Source organism: Epargyreus clarus, unplaced genomic scaffold, assembly GCF_041222505.1.
Source record: "Epargyreus clarus isolate Ecla_fem2 unplaced genomic scaffold, WU_Ecla_fem_2.2 ptg000017l, whole genome shotgun sequence".
Taxonomy (NCBI): domain Eukaryota; kingdom Metazoa; phylum Arthropoda; class Insecta; order Lepidoptera; family Hesperiidae; genus Epargyreus; species Epargyreus clarus.
The window spans coordinates 4,962,645-4,989,499 of record NW_027332225.1 but is presented as its reverse complement, the minus strand read 5'-3'; the positions used below and the strand labels follow the sequence as shown (position 1 = coordinate 4,989,499).

Genomic DNA, 26,855 nt, shown 5'->3' with positions numbered 1-26,855 from the left:
TACCGCGTACGGCGTAAAGGATTTTCTATAATATATGAGATTTTTTAAATTCATGTGTCTAATGACTTTTGCTAATAATTATTTCCAACATTTCAATATAAGCTGGAGCTATTGAAGCAGGAAACAACCAGCTATTTTTAATTGACCATTCAAGATTATTGATGTTTTATTGGATATATTAACCTTTTCATTTACATCACAGGCATCCCGGAGACAATCCGTTTTACAGCAACATTGACAGCATGCCAGACATCCGACCGAGGAGGAAGTCAATTCCTCTCGTCTCCGAACTTGTAAGTAACGCCCGAATATTTAACCCAGTGGATTACTCGTACAGAATCCGAGTTAGCTATTTTCTTATCAGGCCGGTTTCAATTGACTATCTTACGCTGTAAAATTTTATGGGGACATAAAGGCACAGGTTGTATCGGAGATTTCAATCTGTAGGTGGGCCGTGGCACAAAATCCGTGGCATGTAGTTTATATGTAGCTTACTTACATCACTTTAAAGTTATCTACTGTGTCGTAAACAACGGAGCTTTGAATGGACGAGTGTCATTGTTATGATCAACAAATGGGTATTTATTTAAAATAACCCACTGATTCATTGGTTTGAAATTTAAATTTAGAACGCTGAAATTATGGACGGGCGCGTCTAAAATTTAAATTGTTGGCACGTTCGGCATTAATGCAACAACTTCGAATTTTAATACAAATGAGTTTAATAAAATTGTCTGAGTGAATTTACTGAATGAGCTACGTAAATAGATAAAAGAGACAGTTGTATCGTAATTCAAATTGGATTTATTGTGCCAATGTCACAAATTTTGTGCCCATGGCTCATCCGCGATTAAAATCTTTAGAAAAGGTAGATATTTGGAACTGGCCGTTGATGTTAAGCTCGACGTACGCTTCCTGATGCTTAGTAACATTAGGCGCGTAATAAATGTTTTCTTCTCAACGGAATATTTCCATATTGTGACTTTATTTCTTGGACAATCTGTGGGAGATTTACGAGCGAAGTGTTTATTGAAAATAATTGAATTTTTATTGCAATTTAATGTAAATTTTATAACACAGTTTTTAAGATAAATTATTTCATATTTTAAAGCTAACTTTTGTGTTTGTTCGTGATTATAATATTTGAGTATTTCTTAACTGATTCATGAATCTTAATGTAAAAGTAATTAAGAATACTTTGCGTTATTTCTTTGTAATTTTCCTAAATGTTAATTAAGTTTACATTGATTACATTTTAGGAAAGATCTCCTACGTTTTGTCCAAACTTGATGGATATTGTAACGACTTTAAAACGGTCTATATTAACCCTTCTATCTTCTTTGATGTATTTATGTTACCTTATTGTCTGTCCTGTCTACCTACGTAGGTTATACCTACCCAAATGTAGAGGTTCCGATTTTTTTGAAAATCCGGAACCTAACTTAGGGGTCACCTAAAATGAATATAGACGTAGTACCACTGTGAAGTGTTGACTTATTCCTGATGAAAATTAATTATGTCATTGCATTTCCCCTAAACCATGGACTCGCAGGTTCTTAAGGTATTTCTATCCCAACAACACTATCTTTCTATGCATGTTTGTTCAGCAAATAGATTACGGCTTTTGATATGCAATATATTTATTTTCTTCTTCTTTTACTACAAGCGATCGTATGCAAGTAATTACCATTGTTTGTAAAATAATATAGTTTTATTAATCACGAAGCCTTTGCATGATTCTGCTGTTATTTCTTTTTATTTTAGTTTCAATTGAATATTGTTATAAACATTTGTGTAACAGTTGTTTTCAAACGCTTTGCACGCGCTTGGTCAGTTATAAAAAAAATATTTAAACAGACCGCCATTATTTGTTCAACAGTAATATGTGTGAAACTTTGAATTACTGAATTTATTGTTGATACACGAACACGTTTTGGTTTGTTGACATTTCATGCACAAACATTAATATTTTTGTACTCTTTGTTGAAAATTTCAGTCGGATATGTGAAAATTTTAATAAGATTGGAAAATTTGTACCTTTGAGTAAGTAGATAAGGTTGCGACTTCAGTATCAGAATAAAAAGCTTGAGAAGCAGCTAATAGGAGTACGGCATGTGTAGAAGAGTTATATTAGAGAATTTACTCTTTCAGAGTGATTTTCTGGCTAAAATTTCTCCACTTTGTAGAATTTCAAAATAATTGAAAGTTTTAAGAGAGATTCTTTAAACACGTAAATATTGAATATTTTAATAAAATATTGTTTTGTAAAATGTATTCATATATTTTTTAATGTTTAGACCATGGCTGCCACGAAAAGGAATGCCGGATTGACGTCAGCTGTTCATCGGGCTACGTTGAATGATGAGGAGTTGGTGAGTAGAAGATACAATATATCATTTATCTTTTGTTACATCTTTTAGCCCGGATAATGTAAGTTGACTATATCTTTTGAACTAAGAATTACAATAATAATATTTACAATTAAAATAAAGCTAAAGATACGTTGATTTTAACAATTAGTTAACTAACAAAGAATCAGTATGCTAATTTACTGGAATTGATTTCCAAATTAGTACTTATATTTCTATATAATTATGACAATTGGCTTTCGATTGATATTCAGCCTATTACCTAATTAAATCACGTGTTTTATTTTATATCAGTTATTTGTATAATAAATGTCGAAATAATAATTATAATTAATAATTTTCAAGCAACTTTATTAACTAATTAGTAATTAATTATTTTTCAAACAACTTTATGACATGACTTATCAATATAAAAGTATCAATAATATACAATTATGAAAATTAAGGTATTATTTTTTTGTTATTTTTTTGGCGAGTCTTGAAATCTTAAAGCAGTATTTATTCTACTTATTTTTACAGGTTTTATACACATGATATATTAATTATAAGCAAGTTGTTTGATGTCTAACAGCAATGCATATGCGTTGCTTAAATTTTTAAACTGTGGATGGCAAAAACCTATCGCGTTCCACATACTCTTACCAGCCGGAACTTTGATAAATTTCTATTTCCGTTTGATTACAGAAGACTATGAACAACATTTGACTCTTAATTCAAATTCAATAAATATTGTTAAAACCCATTTAATAATGAGATGTGTTCCAGAAAATGCACGTGTACAAAAAAACGTTACAAGCGCTCATATACCCCATATCATCGACAACGCCCCACAACTTTGTCCTATGGACGGCCACTTCGCCCACATATTGCTACGAGTGTGAAGGCCTCCTATGGGGTATAGCCAGGCAGGGGGTTAGGTGTACGGAGTGTGGTGTGAAATGCCACGAGAAATGCAAGGATTTGCTCAACGCTGACTGTCTTCAGAGTAAGTGGAGCTTTGTGATTGTGTACGTTCGTAGGTGTGAATTGGTTTTATTGCGTTAGGCGTCTATTTGTTTCGTAAGTCGTGAATGTTGAAAATTATTGCGGATATCTTTGCGTAAGATTTAAATTTTTCAATGAAATTGTTATTAGAATAAAATCTCATTGCTTAGTTTTTTTGACACTATATGATATCCAAAAATTTTAAATCATTATTTAAAAGTTTTCATAAAGAATCATTCGTGACTCACACAGTTACAGTATTTGTATAATGTTAACTCACACGTCAACACGACGAAACGACTATTTTAAAACTATTATTTGCCAAAAGTTTCTTTTAATAACATCAATAATTTAAAAAATAATATCGCCAAAGAGTGACATAAAACCAATTCGCACTTATTTTTTATCTTAATAAAAATTTTAATCTAATATTCTTAAAAACCTAACCTAAACATTCAAAATAAACCAACCCTTTCCCTGTCTATCTTCTGTGTCGTGTAACCCTTTAACTATCAAACCTGTCTCTGAATTGAATCTAATTATTTGTGTCAAAAAGATCGTTACTTCATAAAGTTCTAACCGCATAGAATTAGGTCGTAATCTTCATAGAGTACCACGAGCGCCATCCGCCCTTATTAAACATAAGTAGAGTCGAGTATCTCTTAGATAGGTCACTCATTGACGACAAGATCTCTTTTGGACGAGGCTGAAAAAAATCGGCTTAAATTTTAAGTACGTGCGAGTTTATTTGTTTTAAATTAGTGTTATTATATAATTAATAATAATAGGAGGTATAATTAATTTGAAATAAAAGAGATGTTTCTCGAATGTTAATATTGGTTTATTATAGAAATTACGTACAGCATAAATTTTGGTTCGAGTTTATAGTGACTTTATTTAGTGACTCATTACAGTAATCACGCATAACGACGAGTAATGACGAAACAAAAATCGAATTGAGTATATTATAAAAAACTATATACTATTAAGGCACTTAATTATTAGAAAATTAATCCTGGAACTCCACGAAAAGTATTTTATAATATTTTGCTTGTACGTTCAATAATTTTAAATATAAAATTATGATTGAAACTGACGTCTTTAAGTTAAAGAATAAAGTCTTCATTTAAATAAACATTTTTCGTACTCGTTACTTATATAAAACCGGCATTCTACAAAGACATTAATTCGTTAAACACTTTGAATGATACTAAACGGGTCATCTAGAATTCTAAAGAGCTTTGTTCTTTGTGTCTGAGTGCCAGACTTCATTCATTTTGTATCTTCTTATAATTTTCATTTCCATCTCAAATTTTAAAGTTTTCGTTGAAAATGTTGAGAACTATAAAACGTAAGTTGCGAATAAGTTTTAAGAATTTTATTCCACGGAATTTTAAATTTGTATGAACTTATAAAATGGAAATGTAGGTATACGAGTATAAATGTGTAATGATTTTTTTTTCATTTTATCAATTTTTTTTTTTACATTTAGTTTCGTTAAAGTCCAAGAAATAACAGTATTTTAGGACACACACAGGTTAGAAATAATCATAATTCTAAGTATTACAAGTCTTGTAATAAGTCGTAAGAAAATCCAAATATCATAAAAAATAATTAAGTTTCTAGATTTACAAATTCTTCATACATTCGTATATTTTCTATTCGTTGATTTTGCTATTGTTTGGAACGAAATGAAGTACCGATTTTGAAATCCCTAATGCTAACTGTGAGACCCACGCTTGTTCTCCCCAACTGCTAGATTTAGCTTTCTATGTGACAGCTACGGAAAGGTAATAAAATATAAAAATATCGTCGTAGCCAACTTTAGTCCGATTTATGCATGAGTACAATATTGCATGACGGTCGTTTTATACGCTACCTTTGTAAAGAAGCCTATTTATCGGCGCGGAATATCAGCGCTGATAATCGGCGTCTGAAATGCAGCGTATGTTTAAACGCAAAATCACTTCGAAACACGACCAAGATCATTAGTTAAGACCAAGAATCAGCCTTAGACTAGTCGGACATCACATGGTTCCACGCAAAAATCCGAGATATTCATTTCTTATGTACCCGTTATCTTTCTTTCACTGTGATTGTTGTGTTCATTTGTTTTTCTCAATGACCTCATATAATAAGCATGGTGTTACCCTTCCTAATGAAATAACCTCTCGCTTCATCGGTGTGCATGGCTATTGGTATACGATTGAAACACATACCTATTTTCTAAATTATAACTCCTATAATTCGGATTTAGAATCACGTTTGCACTCTCATTAGGCGGGCAGTCGGATAATCAAGTAAGATAAAGTTTCACTAGTTGTTATTACATACAATGTCGACTGCACGTCATTGTCATACAAAATCTACACTTTAAAAGCGTCTTTGTATTTATATGTGTAAATTATTCGAATTTTATTAAATTTCCAATTGACATGTTTTGATTTACGTTTTATTTGTTGTGGAGTTTTTTGAACAATTCGCTTTTTGTTACTAAGCTTCGCTTACCTTACACGTATTGGATGTATGTACTTCTTATTCCGGTTTTACCTTATTTCGTGTTTTTGTTGTGTCATTTCTAAGTATGTATTGAATAAATGTTATCTTGATGTCGTATGTTTTTGAAGTGTAGATGGTTTGATCACATTAGGGTTTCCGGTCCTATCACTCTTGATCCCTCCGGTCGCCCCGCCCAGCGCCAAATTTGTGAAGGCCCCTTAAATATGTGCTATACTCTTCTGTACCTTACTTTACATCTCACACTATCTAACACACCGCTCTTCTAACGAAAATGCCTAAGCTTGAACCACGTGCGCCCCAGAAAACAGAGTCATATGTGCCTGTTAGCAAATGTGTGCACGCAATCCAGTATCTGTCCACTTCGATATTATATGTGGTCTTAGTTTACTTTCTTACGTGTTTTACTTTAGATTACCGCGTTTCTGTGTTTATTTCTATAGTTATTCCTATGTTTCACTTAACCCTTTAAAGATTTCTAAACGCTTGACAAGCTAAACAAAAAATAAACAGCTGTTTTATAACGCTAGTAGTACTGTACGCTACGGAGCTAACAAACGATACTTATACAGATAAATATAAAGGATTCGATTCTTTAAAGCAATTTCCTTTTTACTGGATTTAATGCCGAACAGATGGAGAGGAGGTCTGAAATGTGGAAATAGCTTTGGGATGTCAATATTTCTTGTAGAGGCTTCGTGTTCGGGTTTGCCCCGACTGGCGCCGCTCGGGGTGATTGACCTTATCAGATCTGACAGTCAGTAAAAATGCGGTTCGATGTATTATTTTTTTAAGTTAGTATCTGGTAAGGTTGTAGCTTACGGGTGGTCGTGGCAGGCCTGAACGCGGGGCGGGGGGGCCATCCCGGCGCATCCCGCGGCTTCCAAGAACTACGTTGGCACCGCCTGAGCAGTGTGTTTCGCAGGGGCCGCTGAGAAATCGTCAAAACACGGCGCCGAGGACAAGGCTAACTCGATTATCACGGCCATGAAGGAAAGGATGAAACAACGAGAACGAGATAAGCCGGAAATCTTCGAACTTATCAGGTACTTGACGTAGTCATTCTTCGCACCAATATCTATGACCTATTCATTTTTAACCATCAATGATAATATAATAAACTATACAGTATAATATCCACATTATTGTATTTATATACCTACATAGTGATAGTTATACATACATAAATATTTCAACAGTATTAACATTTGTTCCAGTTTCAGAAACTTTATATTTATAGACCAAGTTGAATGGTAATCGAAAAGGTACATAGTTTTAATCGTTATCGAGCGTGGCTTCACCTAACTTCGATGGAAGTTTGATGCATATTGTGTGTAACAGACGCGTGTTCAGCATCGAAGGAGAGGGGCATGCGGCACACATGAGCACCGTGAAGCAGTCAGTCCTCGATGGCACGTCCAAATGGAGCGCGAAGATCGCCATCACAGGTTCGATGATGTGTCGTGAATAACCGTTACTCCACAGATCGCCGCGTCCAGACTGCGAAGCTCCAGCCGCGACCGACACACACACGACACTAAATTCTTTCCTGTTTTTCGTTTCATGTGGCGCCAGGCGGACTTTTAGCGTCGACCCAGACACTCACATAGACACCCTCGAACAGGCCAAGCAGGTCACTATCGAAGGAACTTCGAAATGGTCCTGCAAAATCGCCATCACAGGTTTGCTGTGGTCTTTTGCGGCTACGAACCGCACGCTCGCAGATTTGGCTCTATTAGACCGACTATTCGCCTGACTTCTATACTCTTGTTGAAATCTGCTAAAAATTCAGTTTGTACCTACATACATGTGGCCCCTAAACGCAGAACTAACATTTGTATATCGTATTGTAACCCGGCTTTATAAAAACAAGTGTTTAAATTTGTTCTCTGAGCGTAATTTGATCAAGCTACACATCATTCGTAAAGTTGTGTCGATAGTTAAAAACAATGCGTAGTATTGAGTATTTGAGTAATTTAGTCGAGTAAAACTAAGTAGCTTACCCCGCCATAGTAAATATCTACGTAAATACGCAATAAATTGAAGTATATAATTATCATTAATAGTATTTAAAGTATTTGTGCATGTTATTTTGTTAGCCGTGTGGCGCCGGCCTAAAATAGTTCCAAGTTGATGGACGTATGTAAGAACTTAGTGTTACTTAAATAATCGTTTGGTAACAATACCTCTAACACTACTCTCTTTAGGTTGCCCGGCTATGATAAGCAAATGTAGCTTTCCAATTTAATTTCTAGAGTTGACAATATATAAATAATCTTATGTGGATCTTGTTTAATTTGAAGTTAACAATAGAATATTATTCTTTAGTGTAATTAAGTATTTCTATAGCGATCATGTAACCACCTAACGTCAAGTAGACTGAGTGCTCTTTACCTCATTCTATTGTATTTACATATTTTAGATTGAGTATTTTTCTTTAGTCTAAAAATGTAACTTGCACAAGTACTGTAATCGCGATATTTTGAGTCATATACATATTTGGGTCATCTTAGAAAGTACTTACGAGTAATTATTGTGTGATACTATCATCGCGTCTCAGTAGCTATTGTACGCTCTTAGAAGTAACATAATAGTTTTTAGCAGATTTCAACCACATTCTATGCAACCTTACTTCAATTACTAACCCAGTCCATTCACGGTCGTTAGTGCACCGCCTCTACTCACTATACGACAAAACATAGCTTGTTTTGTTCATGAACACTAAAAGGAAATTCCACGAATCACAACATTCTATGTGATCAAACATTACTTACAAATAAATAACTAAACGCACACGATATAAACTTCTCAAGACACGAAATCACAAACAGAATAATCACTACAAATTTTATTAATAGCAAAACCACAGAGAGCACGATTGCTCGATATTATCACAGAAATGCATGAGAATCACGAATTGACATGACTTTTTATAGCAACCAATAACTCATACTGTGATGCAACGACATCAGTTTGATCATAACTTTAATTGTTCAGATTGATCTAGAAACCTACTTGAGTAGATTTTTTGAATAAATAGATGAATGCGTTTTTGAATTTAGCAAAATCAAAAGCATGCAGGATGAACGATGAACCCCAAAACTTTGAAAATAAGATCCCGTCTTTCCTCTGTCTCTCTCTCTCTCTCTCTTCTCTCTGTCTCTCTTTCACTTCTATCAAACTTTCGATTCGTGAAAATTCCGGAACAATTAGATTTTCATCCCCGAGCATATTTTTACACTTGTTTGAAACTTTCTTCTTGGACAAAGTTTGCATTAGAATTGCGATAATGTAGTCGCTATGTTCAAGTTGTTTTAGAACTCGAGTTTGGTCATACATAGAATTGGTAGATTTGAAGCTAGCGTCTTCTCCTTGACCCCGGCCTGTTCTAATCACAGGTAATCCGTTTTTAGTGACCCAACAGGTAAATACTACACGACGGTGGTAATGACTTTACGGTGCGGTAGCCTAAAGCGTAAGGTAAGTACGAGCATATGAAATTAAAGCATCATTACTAATTAATTAAAGATTACTAAAATTATATTAACATTGCTTTTGTAATATAGGTTAATGTAATTAATAAAAGTATTACAAATTAAATGCAGTATCTAATAAAGTTGTTAAAAATAAAAGTAAAGCTTATTGATGAGTAATTCTGCTAAATTATATTAGTAGATGATCATTACAACATTTCAATTTTAAATCATTATTAAGTTGGATAACATTTCTTAGAAAAGAAGTATAAAAGAAAAATAACATTGTATTAAATTCTTGAATGTTGGAAAGAAATAAAATTAGCCCTGAGAAATCGTTTGAATGAAATTGCATTGATCAACAAATGGACAGATGGATAGACAGTTCTCTTTTATTGCTTTTATCCACTTTTACTGAACACAGATTAAATTGGGTATCAAATTAAAATGTATTTGATTTATTTGACACTTTTGTAAAGGAAACGTTTTTAAGTACGAGTTTATATTTTTGTTATTGATATTTGTAATATTTTAAAATTTCATAGCTCTAAAATTTTTGAACGAAAAATTCCAGTGATATTTAAGTTCCGTTCAATTTTGTTTAATTGAGTAACCTTTTTGAAATTTAGTGGCATATTTTGTGTATCTTTAAACATTAAGAGGTTTCTTGCTATTAAGTTAAAACAGTAAAGTTAATTGAAATGTGTTATATGTTGCTTACCAAATTGTCACGGGCTTATCCACTTGAATCCAATTAAAATGGCCCTCCTCGGGCAGTTATCTGTGCGCAAGGGCTGATCGCGAAGGACAAGAGTGGAACATCGGATCCCTACGTCACCGTTCAGGTCAGCAAAGTGAAGAAACGAACCCGCACTATGCCTCAAGAACTGAACCCGGTCTGGAATGAGAAGTTTTACTTGTAAGTTCTAAAAGTTAATGTTTTTTTAGAATTGAATCTAATGAAAAATATCAACGAATGTGAAGGTGACTTTTATTGACATTTTTCTGATATTGCGAAGACTTACTTTAAGTAAATTATAGTTTAAGATAGCTGATATTACTATGTTTTTGTGTAAAAGTCATAAGTTAATTAAAACATCTGAAGAATACAGGAAAGTCGTAAGAAATGAATGCGACATCGGTGCTGTTAATGTGAAGGTTCTAACAGAAATTTAGAATGAAATAGACTAGGAAAAACTGTGAGCATGATGATATATAAACCACATAAGAATTTCATAAGCCATATATCTACTTCTACGTATAATAAAAGTTTGTTGTGATAATTCTGCGAGAATCGAAAATTCTCCCTTCTCTAAGATAAGTTGTATTTTTCTCGTAGCGAATGCCACAATTCCTCCGATCGGATCAAAGTGCGAGTTTGGGACGAGGACAACGACTTGAAATCGAAACTTCGGCAGAAATTGACGAGGGAATCGGACGACTTCTTGGGCCAAACGATCATCGAGGTAAACAATAAAAATGCTAATGTTGGAACTTTGAGCGACCCTTATATTAGGGAGATTTTTTTACTATTTCAACGTGGGAACCAATTTTACAAACCGACGTGGAAATTGTTTGCGAAAGTAATTTTGGGAACTCGTTCAATTTACATAAATGTCGCTTTTTAGTGAAATTAGGTGAACTGTCCTTCAAAATCACTTCAACGTCTAGCGAAAAAATAATAGTGAGTAATGACGTCATAATTTGCCCCAGGTTCGGACTCTGTCAGGAGAGATGGACGTGTGGTACAATTTAGAGAAGAGAACGGATAAGTCGGCGGTATCGGGAGCCATCAGGCTGCACATCAATGTGGAGATCAAAGGAGAGGAGAAGGTCGCACCTTATCACGTTCAGGTTAGTGGAATGTTTGTTATACGTTACACCGATATACAAGCAAATACCTGGATTTTTCTACTTTGACTTCGACTGCGGGCAAATACTAACGTTTCAAAAATCTTAAGTTGTTATACACATGGACACACATTTATATGGATGAATAGTATAACTATTCTACTAATTCAACGCGAAATAATAAGTACATTTGCTAAAGAACAAAAGTATTCTCCGGTATTAGAAACTTTTCTTAAATTTATTGCAATATGAACCGTTTCTATCAAATTCGTTAAATTCACCTGTTTTAATCCACCTAACAAGACTTAACACGGTGTCAACACAAATGACAAATAGTGGCGTGGCAAAACGCCACGGAAATACCACCTGGCGAGCTTCAGTTGAAAGCTTATATTTTTCGAACATTTTGTCACTTCCGTATGGTGTAGTCAACAGGTCGAAGACGTTGGCACCATGCCCTCTGGACAGCCGCCAAGACCAGTAATTACCATATTGTTCGCGCTATTACTTAACTGTAGGAAACAAACAACTTGTAGCATAGGGTGTAATCGCTATATCTCGGACGTTGCTTTACATGTTTATTATGGGGCAAATTTATTCGTACTAAGTCCACATATGGTGTGAATGTTTTCGGTGAATATTCTAGATGTATTTGACATAGAAAATGGCCTGTACTATTTCTGTAATGTGCTCATTAATGTATGTGTGAAGTTTCATAACATGCAATTTAAAAAACTGATTTAAAAATGTTAATGTTTTTGATAAAAGTTCAGTTAATCATAACGTATTTTATAAATGGTTCATTGAAACATCATCTGAAGACAAGTCAAATTAAGGTCAACTTATCATAAATATTTTATGCCCTCTGGACAGCCGCCAAGACCAGTAATTACCATATTGTTCGCGCTATTACTTAATGTAGGAAACAAACAACTTATAGCATAGGGTGTAATCGCTATATCTCGGACGTTGCTTTACATGTTTATTATGGGGCAAATTTATTCGTACTAAGTCCACATATGGTGTATGTTTTTCGGTGACTACGTAGGTTTTTTAGGATATATTTGACATAAAAGTGGCCTATCCTATTTCTGTAATGTGTTCCATTAATTTCTTAAATTCCCTTCAAAATGCGATCGGCCGATTATTTTTTAAATAATGAAATACAAAAACAATATTTTTATAAGCTGTTTTTATTATATGCAATTTAAGTGATCTAAAAATGTATTATTTTTTAACACAAGTCAAGATAACCACAAAATATTTTAGAAATGGTTCAATGAAATATCTTCTAAAGACAAGTCAAATTAAGCCTCACTTATCTTAAATAATTCATCTCAATTCAAATAGAGAACTTATTTAGTTACTCTAATCTTGAATTTGTATTTTCGCTTCACAAAGCGTCAATAAAAAGAACATCTAAACCGATTAAAGAGTTTTGCAAAACATATTCAAGTTAGATTTAGAAAACAATTTGTATGATTTACTTACTTAGGTTTGACGATAAAATAGAAAACATTTCAATTTCTTCGTATTCATTGTCAAGGTTACGCCTTCGTCCCGTAGACCTCAGCAAATTACATAAAACTTCGGATCCAAGGGGATTATCCGCAAGATTGAAAAAAACGAAATTCACGGTACAATTCCCTTGACACAAGTTGCTGAGTGAGTGCCTTTTCCATTTCACGCATCGGAAAAGTGAAATATCGTAATACTTTTAAAGCGTACCAGGTGGTTGATCTCTGTGGTCTCTCACGGTGGTGCTGTACACTTTGTTATAGAAGATGTATGGCTATTATATGCGTTTTTAATTTATCTTTGCTGTACTTTACGGGAAACTTACCTTTAATCTTCATTACATGTATAGGTGCAAAAAGAGCTCTCCTTGAAAGCCGGCATTGGCAACTCCTCTGGTGTTGCTAATGTCCATAGGTGACATTGACTCCTTTCCATTGTTTGCTTTATCTATCTGCTGCATTGTTAGTCTCAAATATAAAAAGGAGGTGCCTTTTTGAATAAATGAAAAATTCGAAATATTTAATTTTGATTGACAGCTTAGATAATTAAATTTATACTTTATACTAGAGATATGTATATTATACAAACAAAGCAATCGTGCTTAAAATATACCATCGGTCACTCTTACAATTTAAACGATTCCAACGACATTTATACAGTATATAAATGTATCTTACGCTCGAAAAAACACTATTCTCTGCAGTCGGGCTATTAATTATCGGAAATTTACATAACTAGTAATATACACCGTGTAATTTACATATTCGCATTTAATTTAATTGAGCACTTAACCAAAAACCTGAATTGAAACTAATTGTAACGCAGTAAAACCTTACTTTATTTTAATTAGAAGTGTAATTCAAATATTCAAAACTTTGAACGGAAAATTAAATTAGTAGTCGGCATTAGTTCCCCTAACTGTTCACGGTGTTATTTGATAACTAGTTCTAAAAGTTCTGCCGTTTTTCGGTTGAATTGTTCTTTTGTACCTTCACTTAATTTATACCTTACAGTTATTACCTTCATTCTTTATTGTGCTCCCGCTTGAATAGAATCCGTACTAATAAAGCGATGTATATTATGAACATTTAATTTTGTTGTTTAAGTTTTACCGCGATATAAAGGTATTGGTGAAGTATAATTTAACACATGATGCTGTGTCGCCAGTTTTTCATTTTGAGAACTTGGCTGACACGAAACCGTGTGTCTCACTAGCAATAAAGTGTGTCAAGTAGTCAGTACAATAATTAAATTTTGTTTGAAAAATATTTTAGGCTATGAGTGCGTATTTAAACAAGCAAACAAACAAGAACCAATTTGATTATTCGTTAGAGATAATATGACCTCAATTGGGGGAGATGTTAAATAATGGCTTGTAGTGTACAGTATGTAGCAGAACTTTATTTAGCAGTTAAAATGTTTATCGCCTAACGCCTCCTGTTGAGACAAATATGCGAGTTCGAAAATGAAAAAGTAGGATTTGAATTTTCGTGCGATTTTTAATTGCAACAAATCTGTTATAATGGCTGATCCTTGCAAAATGACACTGAAATGCTAGTGAGCGTAATTTGAACTTTTTAACGAGCGTCTTTCACGCTAGCAGAAGGCAAAGTATCAGTTTGATTTAAATTGTTCCTCAGCAGTTTTTATGCACTTTTTTTTTGCACAAATAATAAAGTATCAAAATGAGTTTTTCGAAGGTGGTAAAACCATGTGGTTCGACTCCGGCGGCACCACCGCCATACCTATTTCTGCCTTATCAGGAGTGTTAAGCGCTGCTGTGTTCTGCTTTGAAGGGTGTGGTAAGGGAGACATCGTTTTCGATAGGTTAGAGAGACATTCCAGTTTAGTCCTCTGGGGTAGCGGCCCATCTGTGACCGATCATGTAGAAATCTAAGCTTATCTGGAGTTCATTAGATATGCGTACCAGTGCGTCAGGGAGTCAGAAGCCAGTCGCCAAGCTGGTCTAATTTGGCACACATTCAGATGCAGATCCCCTGAGCTCTGATGAAACCTAGTCCGATTACTGGTCGCGTGATGCATCATTCTCTGAATTCCCTGCCCCATGGGTGGCAGTAACCACTTACCATCAGGTAGACTGCATGCTCGCCTTCTACTCCTATATTATATTATATAAAAAAAAAGTAAAATTGTCTGGGTTGGGCACCATTATGTTCCACTGAATATAACCGGCGTGGCGGGACCATATCGGTTTGATACGCAGAGGTTTCCGGGTTCCCCGGCTAGGCAGATATCTAAATTATGAATCTAGATTTATGTCTCGGGCTGGAAATTTGTGTTCTTTTCTGTGTTTGTGACCATTGTACCTCTACTAATGTCATTTTAGTTTGAAGTTCGTAAGTGCAGAAAGCGTAAAAAAATCTTCATGTTGACTTAAAAAAAGTCGATCTGGTTCATAATTTAGATCCATTCTAGCATACCTTAACTTAAACTGCTCCAGTCTCGATTATTGAAAGGAAACTGTAGCGTATACTATCTCTGGGACTTAAGTAATATTTCATTTAAATTTAATACGTCGTTGAATTTACCTGCAATTTTATAAACCACGTTCTTACACTTCATAGTTAAATCTATCTTTTGAAGTATTTTACTAAACTAACCTCTATATAACTTTGGTTACGTACTTGTTTCAAGAACTTTGCAATTCAAGCCGAGGCAAGTTTTCAAGCGATTCAAAAATCAGAGCCGGCAAGATGCGGGCTGAATGGGACAAGTTTTCGTGAATAAATGTGGAAAGTTAGTGGGACCGCTAACTAAAGGACACGTACCTACTATAAAAGTGTAGTCTAGTTTTTAGGGCTAATTTTCTGTATGATATTCATGGAGGAAAACGGGATTGTGTTTATTCCAGCACGCTTATGAGTAGTAGTAGTATTTTAGTCATGTTTATTGCCGAATTGGGTTTCTAACCAAGTTCTGTATCTGATATTGTAGTAAAAAGTTGAGTAAAAATGGATAGAAGCAATGAAGACTGAAGGTAAATTATTAATGAGATAAAGCCGACATTATTATAAACATGAAAAATGCTTATTTACAAAAACACTAATGATATTGAAGAAATCTAAAACACGTTATTAAATAAATTTTTGATGTTGTTCGTACATCTACAACATTTGACTTAGAAGTATATGACAACAGTTGAGGCAACTATTATCACATATATTTAAATAGTTTGTACAACAACAATTTGCCACGCTACGAGTTTACACAGAGGGACGTTGTACGTGAGGAATTCGGACCTTCAGGGTTCTAAGCCAAGTCTCCTTGAGAACTTCCCAGACAAATGCCTCTCAGCGTGATTTATACGATCCTAAATTTGAACGAGGGGATAAGTTTCTTTGAACCACCGGTTGAGTCTTAGAAACGGATCCCACTCGGATCACCAAAAGTTATCCTGATTAAATCCACATAAGAATATAAGCCACCTCTACACTCACACATCGACACACACAAAGAAAGACTCCAGACTCCAGGTCAAGGGTCAAAAACCCACAAACCTCTTCGTCCCGTCAACGGACCAGTTGGTAAAAAAATCTGCGAGCTAATCCAAAAGTATAATGTCTTCCCACATTTGACCCCGATGGGACAGTTTTGTGATGCAAATTGTTCCAGCCACGGTCACAAGCACTTCATTGTTGTGTACAAAAGCGAGATGTGTACCCAAATGATAGGATTTTCTTTGTGTCAAAGAGCGTCTGTGAATTTTATACAAAGTTCGGAAAGCCACTCCAATTCAGCGGTCGTTCCGTTTATTTGGGTGACCCTACATAAAGAAACTATTTATTTATGAGCGACAAATGGAAATGAGTGCCACTGTAACCTCTGATCTACTTTCTAAAAATAAGAGGAGCGAAGAACTATGTCGCTGAAAACTTGAGTTTAATTGGGATGATCAATTTATATATTTGAACAATAGTGGAATGATTTGAAAATAGTTTTTCTATCGAAATATTTTTGTATTACTTTCAGTTTTATCATTATTCTCTAACTATATACTTTTTGAATTAGTTACTAATTTGAGATTAATTTAGTAGTGCCTACTCCCATCCATTTGGATGTTATTCTGAAAAAAAGTCTATCACTTGACTTTTTTATATTATTTTTAATACATGAAAAAGCGAATGACCGAAAAATAATGAAAAAGCGAATGACCGAAAAATCAAAAATTTAAAGAAATATGGTTGGTATAATTTACAATGTTAAACATCAGTAACATTTTCCTTTTAAAATTGAAAATGGCCGTTTAAAAGTTACCGCTCGTTTCATTTAACGTCCGAGCTTAGGTACCGTGAAGCCTTTAGAATGGGGATGGACCATTCGGGATTATTGTCGAAGTTTGTCCAATTTAGTAGCAAGTTGTTCTATGAGCATATTCAACAAATGAAACTGGAGGAATTAGTATTAAATTAAAGAGTAGATTTAAATTCCTAATTATAGAATGTAACAAAAATCGGCATGAAAAATAATTCGGATATTTTGTCGTCCAATTCTGATGACGATGTTCGAATCCCCAAATAAATTTGACATTTTGTTATATTTTATATATAAAATTCTCGTGTCACAATGTTAGTTACGTACTCCTCCGAAACAGCTTTACCAAATTTCACCAAATTTTATATGCATATTCGGTAGGTCTGAGAATCGGCTACTATCTATTTTTCATACGCCTAAGTGATAAGGGTTGTTCACCCTTAACATTTTTTTATTTATATGGCAACACTGCGTTTGCCGGGTCAGCTAGTGCAGTTTATAAATAATAATATTTTCTATAAGGGTAAACATTACAAAGCAGCAAATCTGAGAATGCTTTATTAGGCTCTCAAATGTGTGAAGTCGCAATTATTTTCATTCTGAGACCGAACATAATTATGAACATCGGGAGCTGTCATCGATAAAAAGATAGTTGATGATGATTTCGTAGCTGATCTCGACACTAAAAGTGTCAACTTCAAATAAATACAAGTATGTATATGTATATATGCATGTATATGTGTATATTATGTATATAATATATATGTGTATACTATGTGTATGTGTATATTATATATATGTGTATACTAGTGTATATGTGTATATTATGCATAAATCAGAGCAGAACATTTCAGTAAAAAAATTAACAGTGACCTGAAAATGTACAAAATTGTTCATCATGGCTGCGTGTCCTACTTTTTCTGAATATTACCTACTTGTTGTACTGGAGTCGTTTAAGCGACTATTTGAAAAAGAAAATAACAGTTAGAAACCATTTTTAAAATGGGAGTCTGTATGGATTGTGTGCAAGTTTACTTCGTTAATGAGTATTGTTAGCAAACCATTATTGTCCCACTGCTGGGCTTTAGAGAGAGAGGGAGCGGTGCGTGCGGTGATCACGTACAAATTGGTAAACTTGACGTACTTTTGAGACCTTTTAAAAAAGCTCTGAAATGTGTATATATTCGCTTAATGTTTTTCTTTACCATGAACGCAAGTGACCATGTTTAAACGCACATGACTTTTTAAAGATTTAGACAGTAGAGGCCGTGTTCCAACCACCAGGCACAAAAAGCAATCACAGACTACTTTTTGAAAATGAGAATGCAACTATTTATATTGTACATGACGGTTGCAAGATTTTTAACGTTTCTTTTAGTTACAATTCTCTATTTTCTCTATAGACATTAATATTCTGACCCAGGTCAGATATCTAAATTAATTATTCACATTACCTTGAATTTATCCCGGAACTTTCTGAATAGCAGATCGGAGACTAAGCTAGAGGTTAGTCTCGTAGGTTACTAGCGTACACGCTACTGAAATCATCATAATTACAAGTGGTTAATGTTTTTTCTAAACAATAAAAAAAATTAAAACACATTTGCCTAAAAACGAAAAAAAATGTAAAAAAAACTACTATTAAGTTTGTTATCAACGTCATACAAATATAACGTTATACGAATCTAATATAATGTAACGTTGTATCGTTATATTATTATACAGTGATAAACTAGTGAGTTTACGTTATTACGTTATTCGCCGTTTTTCTCGTAGACGATATCACAAGCGTCTTATTTCGGTATAAAACTCTGCACTTTATAATTTTAGCAAAAATGCTAGTCTGCCGGTTTGTCCGTGTTGTCGCCTCCCAAAGTTTCGAATCAAATCCGGGGTTATTAAAACTTTCGTTCCACCACGACGATGCTTTTAGAGAAATTCATCTTTTTACCCGACTGCGCGAACACGAGGTATATTTTGTATCTGCATTTTGTGTTATTTTTATTTTAACTAGATATAAAAATTAAATTAAAGTAAATTTCGTTTTTGAATTTTCAGACTTCAAATAGATTGAAATAGTCTGCTTATTCGATGACTAAAACAAACCTAACACATGATTTAATAAATATCTAAAAATGTTTATAAAATCATGTCTCATTTTTTGGCATTTGCGTTTTTATAGATTATATGAGTAAGTAGTATTCTATATAGGATAGAAGTAAATAAGAGCAAATTTTCATAACATATTTTTCATGTTATAAAGTTATCTTCTCCCTTTAAATATTAAATGTGCAAAAAGAGCTTTATTTTTAAGCCTTATTTTAAAGATGCATTGGTAATCAGCGATCCTTTGTAATTGTAAATATCCATAGGCAATGGTGACTTCTTCTATCAAGTAGCCCGTCCACATTAGGTTTAATTAAAAAAAGAGCAAGTTTAAATAATACACTATAACATATACTTTACATGTGAGTATGTAAAATACTGAACATTTTAGCATTCCAAATCATTAACTTAAACGCAATACAACATTTCTAAGTGCAGATTTATCTCAGTCGGCTACAGAATCATGGAAGCTCGCTGAAAACTTTGCAAATCTGAGCTTTTTAACTCAGACTGTAAGCTCCGACCGCAGTTCTAGCTTCTATTTAATTTAAAACGAAATGAAGCTTCTTTGAACCTATTACTTCATACGGGAATTGTAGTCATTTGTAGATAAAGGAAACCCGTTCTCCTTGAGAATTCTATCTATTTTATTCTACATAATATTCTACTTTAGTTTCTTTAAACTCTGAATACATTTGCTGGACATTTTGTAAAATTGCAACTGACAATAAAGAACTTTACATGAAATATTGTTTATTGCATTGGGGATTTTCTTACATATAAAATTCTCGTGTCACAGTGTTAGTTACCGTACTGCTCCGAAACGGCTTTACCGATTTTTACCAAATTTTATATGCATATTCAATAGGTCTGAGAATCGGTTACTATCTATTTTTCATACCCCTAAGTGATAAGGGATGTTCACCCTTACAATTTTTTTATTTATATGGTAACACAACGTTTGCCGGGTCAGCTAGTTATCTATATTTTTATATTGGCAGCCGTGTTATTAAGGTAATGAGTATTTTTCTAAAATGTACATTCAATGTATCATAGACAATCCGCGATTATAGTCATTGTCTATCTGTCTGCCTGTCATTCTTGACATAATTTAGAAATAATTTCTAAGTATCTATGGAAAATTTGTTCTAAGCAGTTCGTAAACCCTTTTCACTCTTTGATGAGACTCTTGCCCAATAGAACAATAATGGTATGACAAAGAAAAATTATTTCTTTATAGTCATGTAATTATGTCAAATGTCGGCTTGTTTTCCTTTCTTTTGTTTGAAAGTCGGTACGCTGTTTTATGGAAATTACAGTAAATTACCGCTCACACGTAACTCTTACCCAATACTTTGTCCCCGTTATAAAAAGAACGCTAAATAAATTAAGTTATGCTTCACGTACGCTTTTCAAAATTTGTACTTTTTATTTTCGAAATTTGTCCTCGACGCATAGGGGACTCAGGGATCTCCAAAAAACGCAACCTGATTCTTAGCGCGTTGCCTCGTCGGGCTCTGCCCAAGTGAGAATGATGCTCGTGTGGTGTGTACGACAATATACTCGTACCACCATCTTTCCCGAATTCGTTCGAGTTGTCTTGTCGTCCACATTTCCAAAAGCCCCCATTTAGTTGCCTCTCACGACAGGCAGGGAATAATGTAGGCCTATTCTGATCCCGGAATTACAGTACCACCTTCTTTTTTTTGTTCACGAGGGGGAAACCTTCAAAAGGTACCCGGTGCCGTGGGAGCGACGCAGGGTTATGTGGGATTTTTACCGCACTAAAACTCCCCCGGTGGCCGTCCTCAGCGCTGCGTAGAGGGCTCCGGGATCTCCAAAGGAACGCAACCGAAGTCCTCTTAGCGCGTTACCCCGTCGGGCTCTGCCCAGGTGAGCCTAACGCTCGCCACACCATCTGGTGCGTACGACGGTATGCGACCACACATACCGCCGCCCTTCCCGGGGTCGCTTACCGAGCGGTTCGAGCTCCCACAATTACTACAGTACCACCTACTGACATTACAGCTAGGTTAATCTGTGAATAACAACCCACAACACACGTAAATTACTTCCTACCGCCTTATAAAATACTGTATCGTGCTCATAACTATGTGTCATGTCAACCTGTGGTTCTTTCCTTTGTTTTGTTTCAAAATCGATATGCTGTTTTATGGAAATTACTATTCACACGTAACTTACCCACTTACTTTGTCGCCGTTAAAAACGTTACGTGAATTAGGTTACGCTTTTATCAGTGTTTTTCAAAGTGCAAGCCTCCATAGGGGATTGCAGATGGTCAGGAATCTTCAGTGGAAAAATAAAAAATGTAATATTAAGATTGAATAGATATTTCTATTAAAGAAGTTATAAATGTAGAAAAGATGACGATGTATTCAGTTTAAAATATGTCTGGTTCAGGTTCAGTTAACTATGTTTTTAATGGAATCTTATTAAATAATTGATATTTGTAACATACAAAATTCAATTTAAAAACATTCGAGAGTAGGGGGTCGAGAAATATACTTAGATACTAAAGGGTGATACTATGAAAAAGGTTGGAAATCACCGCTTTATAAGTAACATTTATTCAACGTATTTCAGCGCTACTTGGCAATATAAATACGTTTTTATTTTGAGTTTTTATTTAACTCCGAGTAATGTATTAATCAAGCTTTTGCAACATGAACTTGATATTTCATTTCTTCATTTTACATTCCACATTAAAATGTATAAATTGAGATTCGTATTTGCAACATAATATTAAATGCTTCATACAATTGTAGTTATGTCACGATTCCGTATCTCACAATGTTGATTTGATTTGTATTTTCCAAGTTATATTATTTATAAGTAATTTATTTTCGTAGTAAATTATTTACAATATTAACCTAATAGAAATACAAAAATTATTAATAAAACAGGATTTAAAATAGTTATGTATGAAAAATAAATTAAATATAATAAGCTTCATCCAAATTGCTGTCCCTTGGTAGAGTCCCCAAAACGCTGGCGACATTACCTCGTTGAATAGCTAAGCTAATTCTTTGCCCGAGGTAAGCGCCAGCCCTCTGGTCATTGGTGCACTCGATCAGACGCCTTGACAGGTGTTTAAAAAAAGATCGAGCGTCAGAACCCCACGGCCCCATCGTTTCCACACCAAACGGCAGAAATATGTAGTCTCGACTGAGACTAGCATACTTCTGCAGCTTGCGTATTTCCGCGTCGGTAGCCACAACACCAGCCGCCCTAGACGAAAGATGAAGATGGGAAGGTGCCATTGTGTCGACGCACGTAGCATCCCACACAAGACACCTCCCATTCTTCCAAGGAATTAGAGTCAAACCGTCAGGCCTCTTACCATCGTCACGTACAACACCGTTCGGCTCTAATTGTGCCGGTACGTTGACGGTAGCAAGAGCCCTGCGGATGACATCATTAAGGGCAGCATGGCGCGATTGGCGACCGGCGCTACGACGACAAGAAAGGCCGTGATGTCCCAAATGGTCTACCTGAACTCCACAAGGACAACAATGTGGATGAATTATAGGTAAACCTAGTCGCAAGCCGATGGCGATAGTAAATGAAGAATTATCTAACACCGTCCCTAAATTATTGGACGGTGTTGTATGTAGCCAAAATCCTGATTCCTTAACAGAAACGGCTAGAAGACGAGCTCGCTCTGCAGAACTCACACTTGAGTTTACCAAGGAGGTGTGTGTAATTCTGCAAAGCGGCTCGTCCCATAGCCTTTGCACGTTCAGGTCCACAGGTAGTGATACACCCGGGCAAGCTATGCGCCAAGCATTCTTAGCTTCCTCACAATACGAGATCTCTGTATGGCCTAATGAAGAATCCGTTATTTTTTGAAACAGAGAACTCGCACCGTGCACAGAAGACAGGAATGCTGGTAATGCAACAGATGTAGCTTTCCTGATACCAAGACCTCCAAACCGAATGGGTAAAGAGGCCTGGGACCAAGATCTCTCGTTCAAATTGCAATTTAAAATATTAGACAAAGTTCTTAAAATATGAGAATCTAAAACTGACAGTAAATTTAAAAATTTCCAAGCTGGGCAACATCTTAAAAAGTATGTGAATTTAGGCACAAAAATACAAAAACGAATAATATGATAAGCCATGTGAATTTTAATTTTGCCTAAACGTTCAGAAATAACATCAAATTTTGACAACAGTTCGTCGAAAAAAGGTTCAATAGATTCTTCTAAAACGGGAGAACCCAGGAGGCGAAGTGTTTTTTTTCCTACAATTTGAATATCAGGGGACAAACAATAAAACTTTTGTAAAATTAATCTACGTACAGATTCAGGTAATAGCTCATTTATAAAAAGCTCACATTTCGAAAAGTTCAGTTCAAGGCCAATTTTTTTTAAGGCATCTTAAAGATATGTAAAATCATTAAATACGCTGGTTTCATCGCCTCCTAAGGTCCCGTCATCCAAGTACCACATGTTCAACCTTGAATTTAATTTCGAAATTATGGGATGAATGGCCAGACTAAAAATTGCTGGCCCAAGTGGATCTCCTTGTTGACATCCGACCGCAGACTCAATTAAATTGTCCTTATATAAAAGATGGGTAGGAGCACCATAACACTGAAATAAATATGGAAAAATTTCTGGGACAATTGTTTTAATTTCGTGGAGCAGAGTGCTGCGGTCGACAGAGTTAAAAGCATTTTTAATGTCAACCTTCAGTGTAACATCACCACCACCGTTGAGCAAAAAGCTTCTAAGGCTGTGTACGGCTGCCTCACAACCTCCCTTCGAACCGAAACCTAGCTGAACAGGTTGAAACATTTCTTTCAGTGAAGGGAGGATATGCCTACAACATACCTTAGAAGCTATTCTTCTTAATGTGTTCCCAATAGCAATGGGGCGGATACCCCCATCTTTCTTCTTTAGGGCACATAAATTAGCACCATAAAGAAGATTCGTAATTTCTGGATTGACTTTACCCGCAAGCATAAAGTTTATTAGTTTGGTTATGTCGTTCAACAAGGTTCTGCCAGAGTCGCCAGTTGCGCCGCACACAAGATCTTTAAAGTGTTGCGGCGTTAAAGCGTCTAATCCTCCGGCAGATCCATTTTTGAACGACATAATAGCCCCAAAAACATCCTTAGGTAAAACTGTAAGTGACGAATCACTACAATTGGGGGTAAGGCCAGGAAGTAATGAAGAACTAGGTGGTGGGTGTTGATGTTGACAATGTTAACAATGTTGACTACAAAAAAACTTAGACCCCAAATAAATATCAAAAAATGACCTAAATAGATATCTAGATAATTAAATAGATATCTAGCATTATAATACGTAGAAACTAGGGTTGTTGCGAATATCAGCATCAGCATCAGCATCCGCTGATTATCAGCTTTCTTTTACATATCAGCATCAGCATCCGCATCCGCAACAAAAGATGCTGATATTTAATGCTGATATTGAAATTATAACGTGTTCGTTGAAGGCGGGACCGAGCTTAAATCACGTGGAGTTTTAGCCAATCACAGAAGTGTATAAACACAAGTTGTCATCAAACAATCATTCGATTGTATTGACAACGTAATTTGGTCAGACATCAATAACTTTAGATCATAGTTCAATCAATCAATAACAGAATTATGTATTCAATTCATAATGCCACATCCAGTGAAAAGTGCAATATGACGAAATATTTCGTTATTAAACAAAGATACGGCACAATGTAGTATTTGTAAAAAAAAATAACAATTAAAAGCCGACTTCTGTGTCACTGCAGAGTGGAGGGTAGCTGAAGTGGATGTTGGTTTGGTACATGGTTCTGAAGTCGGTACCAAATATATTTCGTTGGATAACGGCGTAGTTGATTTTTGCTTTGTAGTGACATGGAAGTCGATTGGATTTTTAAATTTTTGTTTTCGCCTTTTTTAATGATGACAAACTAAAAATCTTACAAACACACTAGTTGGCCTTACGATTTTTGAAAGTTCCCCTCGATTTCTCTGGTCTGCCATCATCAGATCCTGATTTCCTTATAATGGAATGGAATGGATCACTTTGGAAACATCTTTATTTCCAACAAAACAAAAATTATCTAGTTCGGTTTATAAGCGACGACTTATCCGCGAACAAACATAAAAAAAAACCATATCTACGGTCGAATTGAGAACCGCCTCATTTTGTGAAGTTGTTTAAAAAATACTATTCTCGTAAGGGACAAATACTTCAGTATAAAATATATTTATATTTAGTATTTTTAAATATCAGCATCAGCATCAGCATCAGCTGATATTAATCTGAAAAAATCAGCATCAGCATCAGCATCCGCTGATCTAGTAAAAACCTGCATCAGCAACAACCCTGGTAGAAACGTTAGAAATAATTATTGTAAAAATACTGACTTACAAGTAACATTTAGATCATTTTTCGACCCTATAGCGTCAGTGCCTACATTATTGTGTTTTCTAACCCATAGCGGCTTAGATTACATTATTATGATCAACGTAAAGCAGAATATACGGCGCTCTAACTTAGTTTCGTAGAAAGCAACACATCTGTGACAAACATTTTCCTTCTGATATGTGTGAATTACTTCTATTTTAATATAACGCCTCGGCGTCGTCACGTCGTCGTCGCCTTTGTTTACAACGCGCGTGAACCTGAATGACAAATTAGAGGAGCGACAGGATGTGTGCCGACTGACTCGTATACTTATATATGCTTTAAATATAGAACTTTTCACGAATTCTTTTGCTATAGAAAAGAAAGAAAGAAGGAATAAAATTTACTTCGAATAAAAAGATTAATCTATTTACTAAAAAGTAAAGAATATACTATAAAGAATTGTGTCGTCATCAAGCCGTTACTGTCCTACTGCTGGGCAGTCTTCTCCCAAAATGAGAAGGATTAGGCCACAGTCCAACGCGCTGACCAAGTACGTATTGATGGATTTCACATACCTATGAGATTTTTTTAAGGTCTCTAAGGATTTCTCTAAGGTATACAGGTTTCCTCACGATGTTTTCCTTCACCGTTAAAGCAAGTGATAACATTTCTAATATACATAACTTTAAAAATCAGAGATTTGAACCTCGGACTCCTCGATCGAAGTGCCGAGTTTGAACCACTATCACTGCTTACGCAAAAAATTGCGTAGGAACTATAATTTGTACTACGTAAATCAACTTGAAGGTAGTAGAACCCTTGTTCGTTTGACTACGTTGGTAACACTGCTACACACTTTTTGGGAAATAACAGCAATATCAAGCATCAATGTGTTCTGTTTCGAAGAAGCTAATAAGAAAGATAATTGTATGAGGCATTCCAATTTCGTTCTAAGGGGGTAGAAACACATTTCTAACCTGAGCAGAACTACAATTATATTTGGAGCTGATTACAGATGTCCATACGTGGTAGATCAATTGAAATTAAGTGGATTACAGGCTCGCTTACTACCTCAATTCAATAAAATCACATAAATATACCAAAAAACGTATATACGTAGGCGTCAATATGTTACCGAATTGCTTATTCCGAATACAATATTTGTAAATACCGAGGGTGAGAAAGGTCGGAGCATTTCCATAGGCAACAGCGACTATTCCATAGTTGAATGGGACGATGGGTTTACCCACTTTCAATCGTTTACTGTCCGTGAACTTTGTGCAAACATTCGGTTTCGATTAAAAAGCTCTATTTACTTATTAATACCCTTTATAAATTAACTTACGCCGGTGTCTAGCAGTGGACCGTATAAGGGTAAAATAAAC

At 35.0% G+C, this 26,855-nt stretch overlaps 1 protein-coding gene across 3 annotated transcripts in view; it reads left to right on the top strand.

Annotated features, from left to right (window-relative positions):
• The window catches only part of LOC140748918 (protein unc-13 homolog B-like), a 338,912-nt gene that overhangs the window by 259,127 nt on the left and 52,930 nt on the right, over positions 1–26,855 (top strand). For 2 of the 3 annotated variants that reach the window (XM_073081879.1, XM_073081878.1), the window contains exons 6-13: positions 203–293; positions 2,298–2,372; positions 3,135–3,354; positions 6,796–6,916; positions 7,212–7,318; positions 10,121–10,262; positions 10,683–10,809; positions 11,057–11,197. In XM_073081879.1, coding sequence (XP_072937980.1) covers positions 203–293; positions 2,298–2,372; positions 3,135–3,354; positions 6,796–6,916; positions 7,212–7,318; positions 10,121–10,262; positions 10,683–10,809; positions 11,057–11,197 — 1,024 coding nt within the window. Of the gene's footprint in view, positions 1–202; positions 294–2,297; positions 2,373–3,134; positions 3,355–6,783; positions 6,917–7,211; positions 7,319–10,120; positions 10,263–10,682; positions 10,810–11,056; positions 11,198–26,855 lie in introns of all 3 variants that reach the window. The other variant, XM_073081880.1, reaches the window with a different exon arrangement.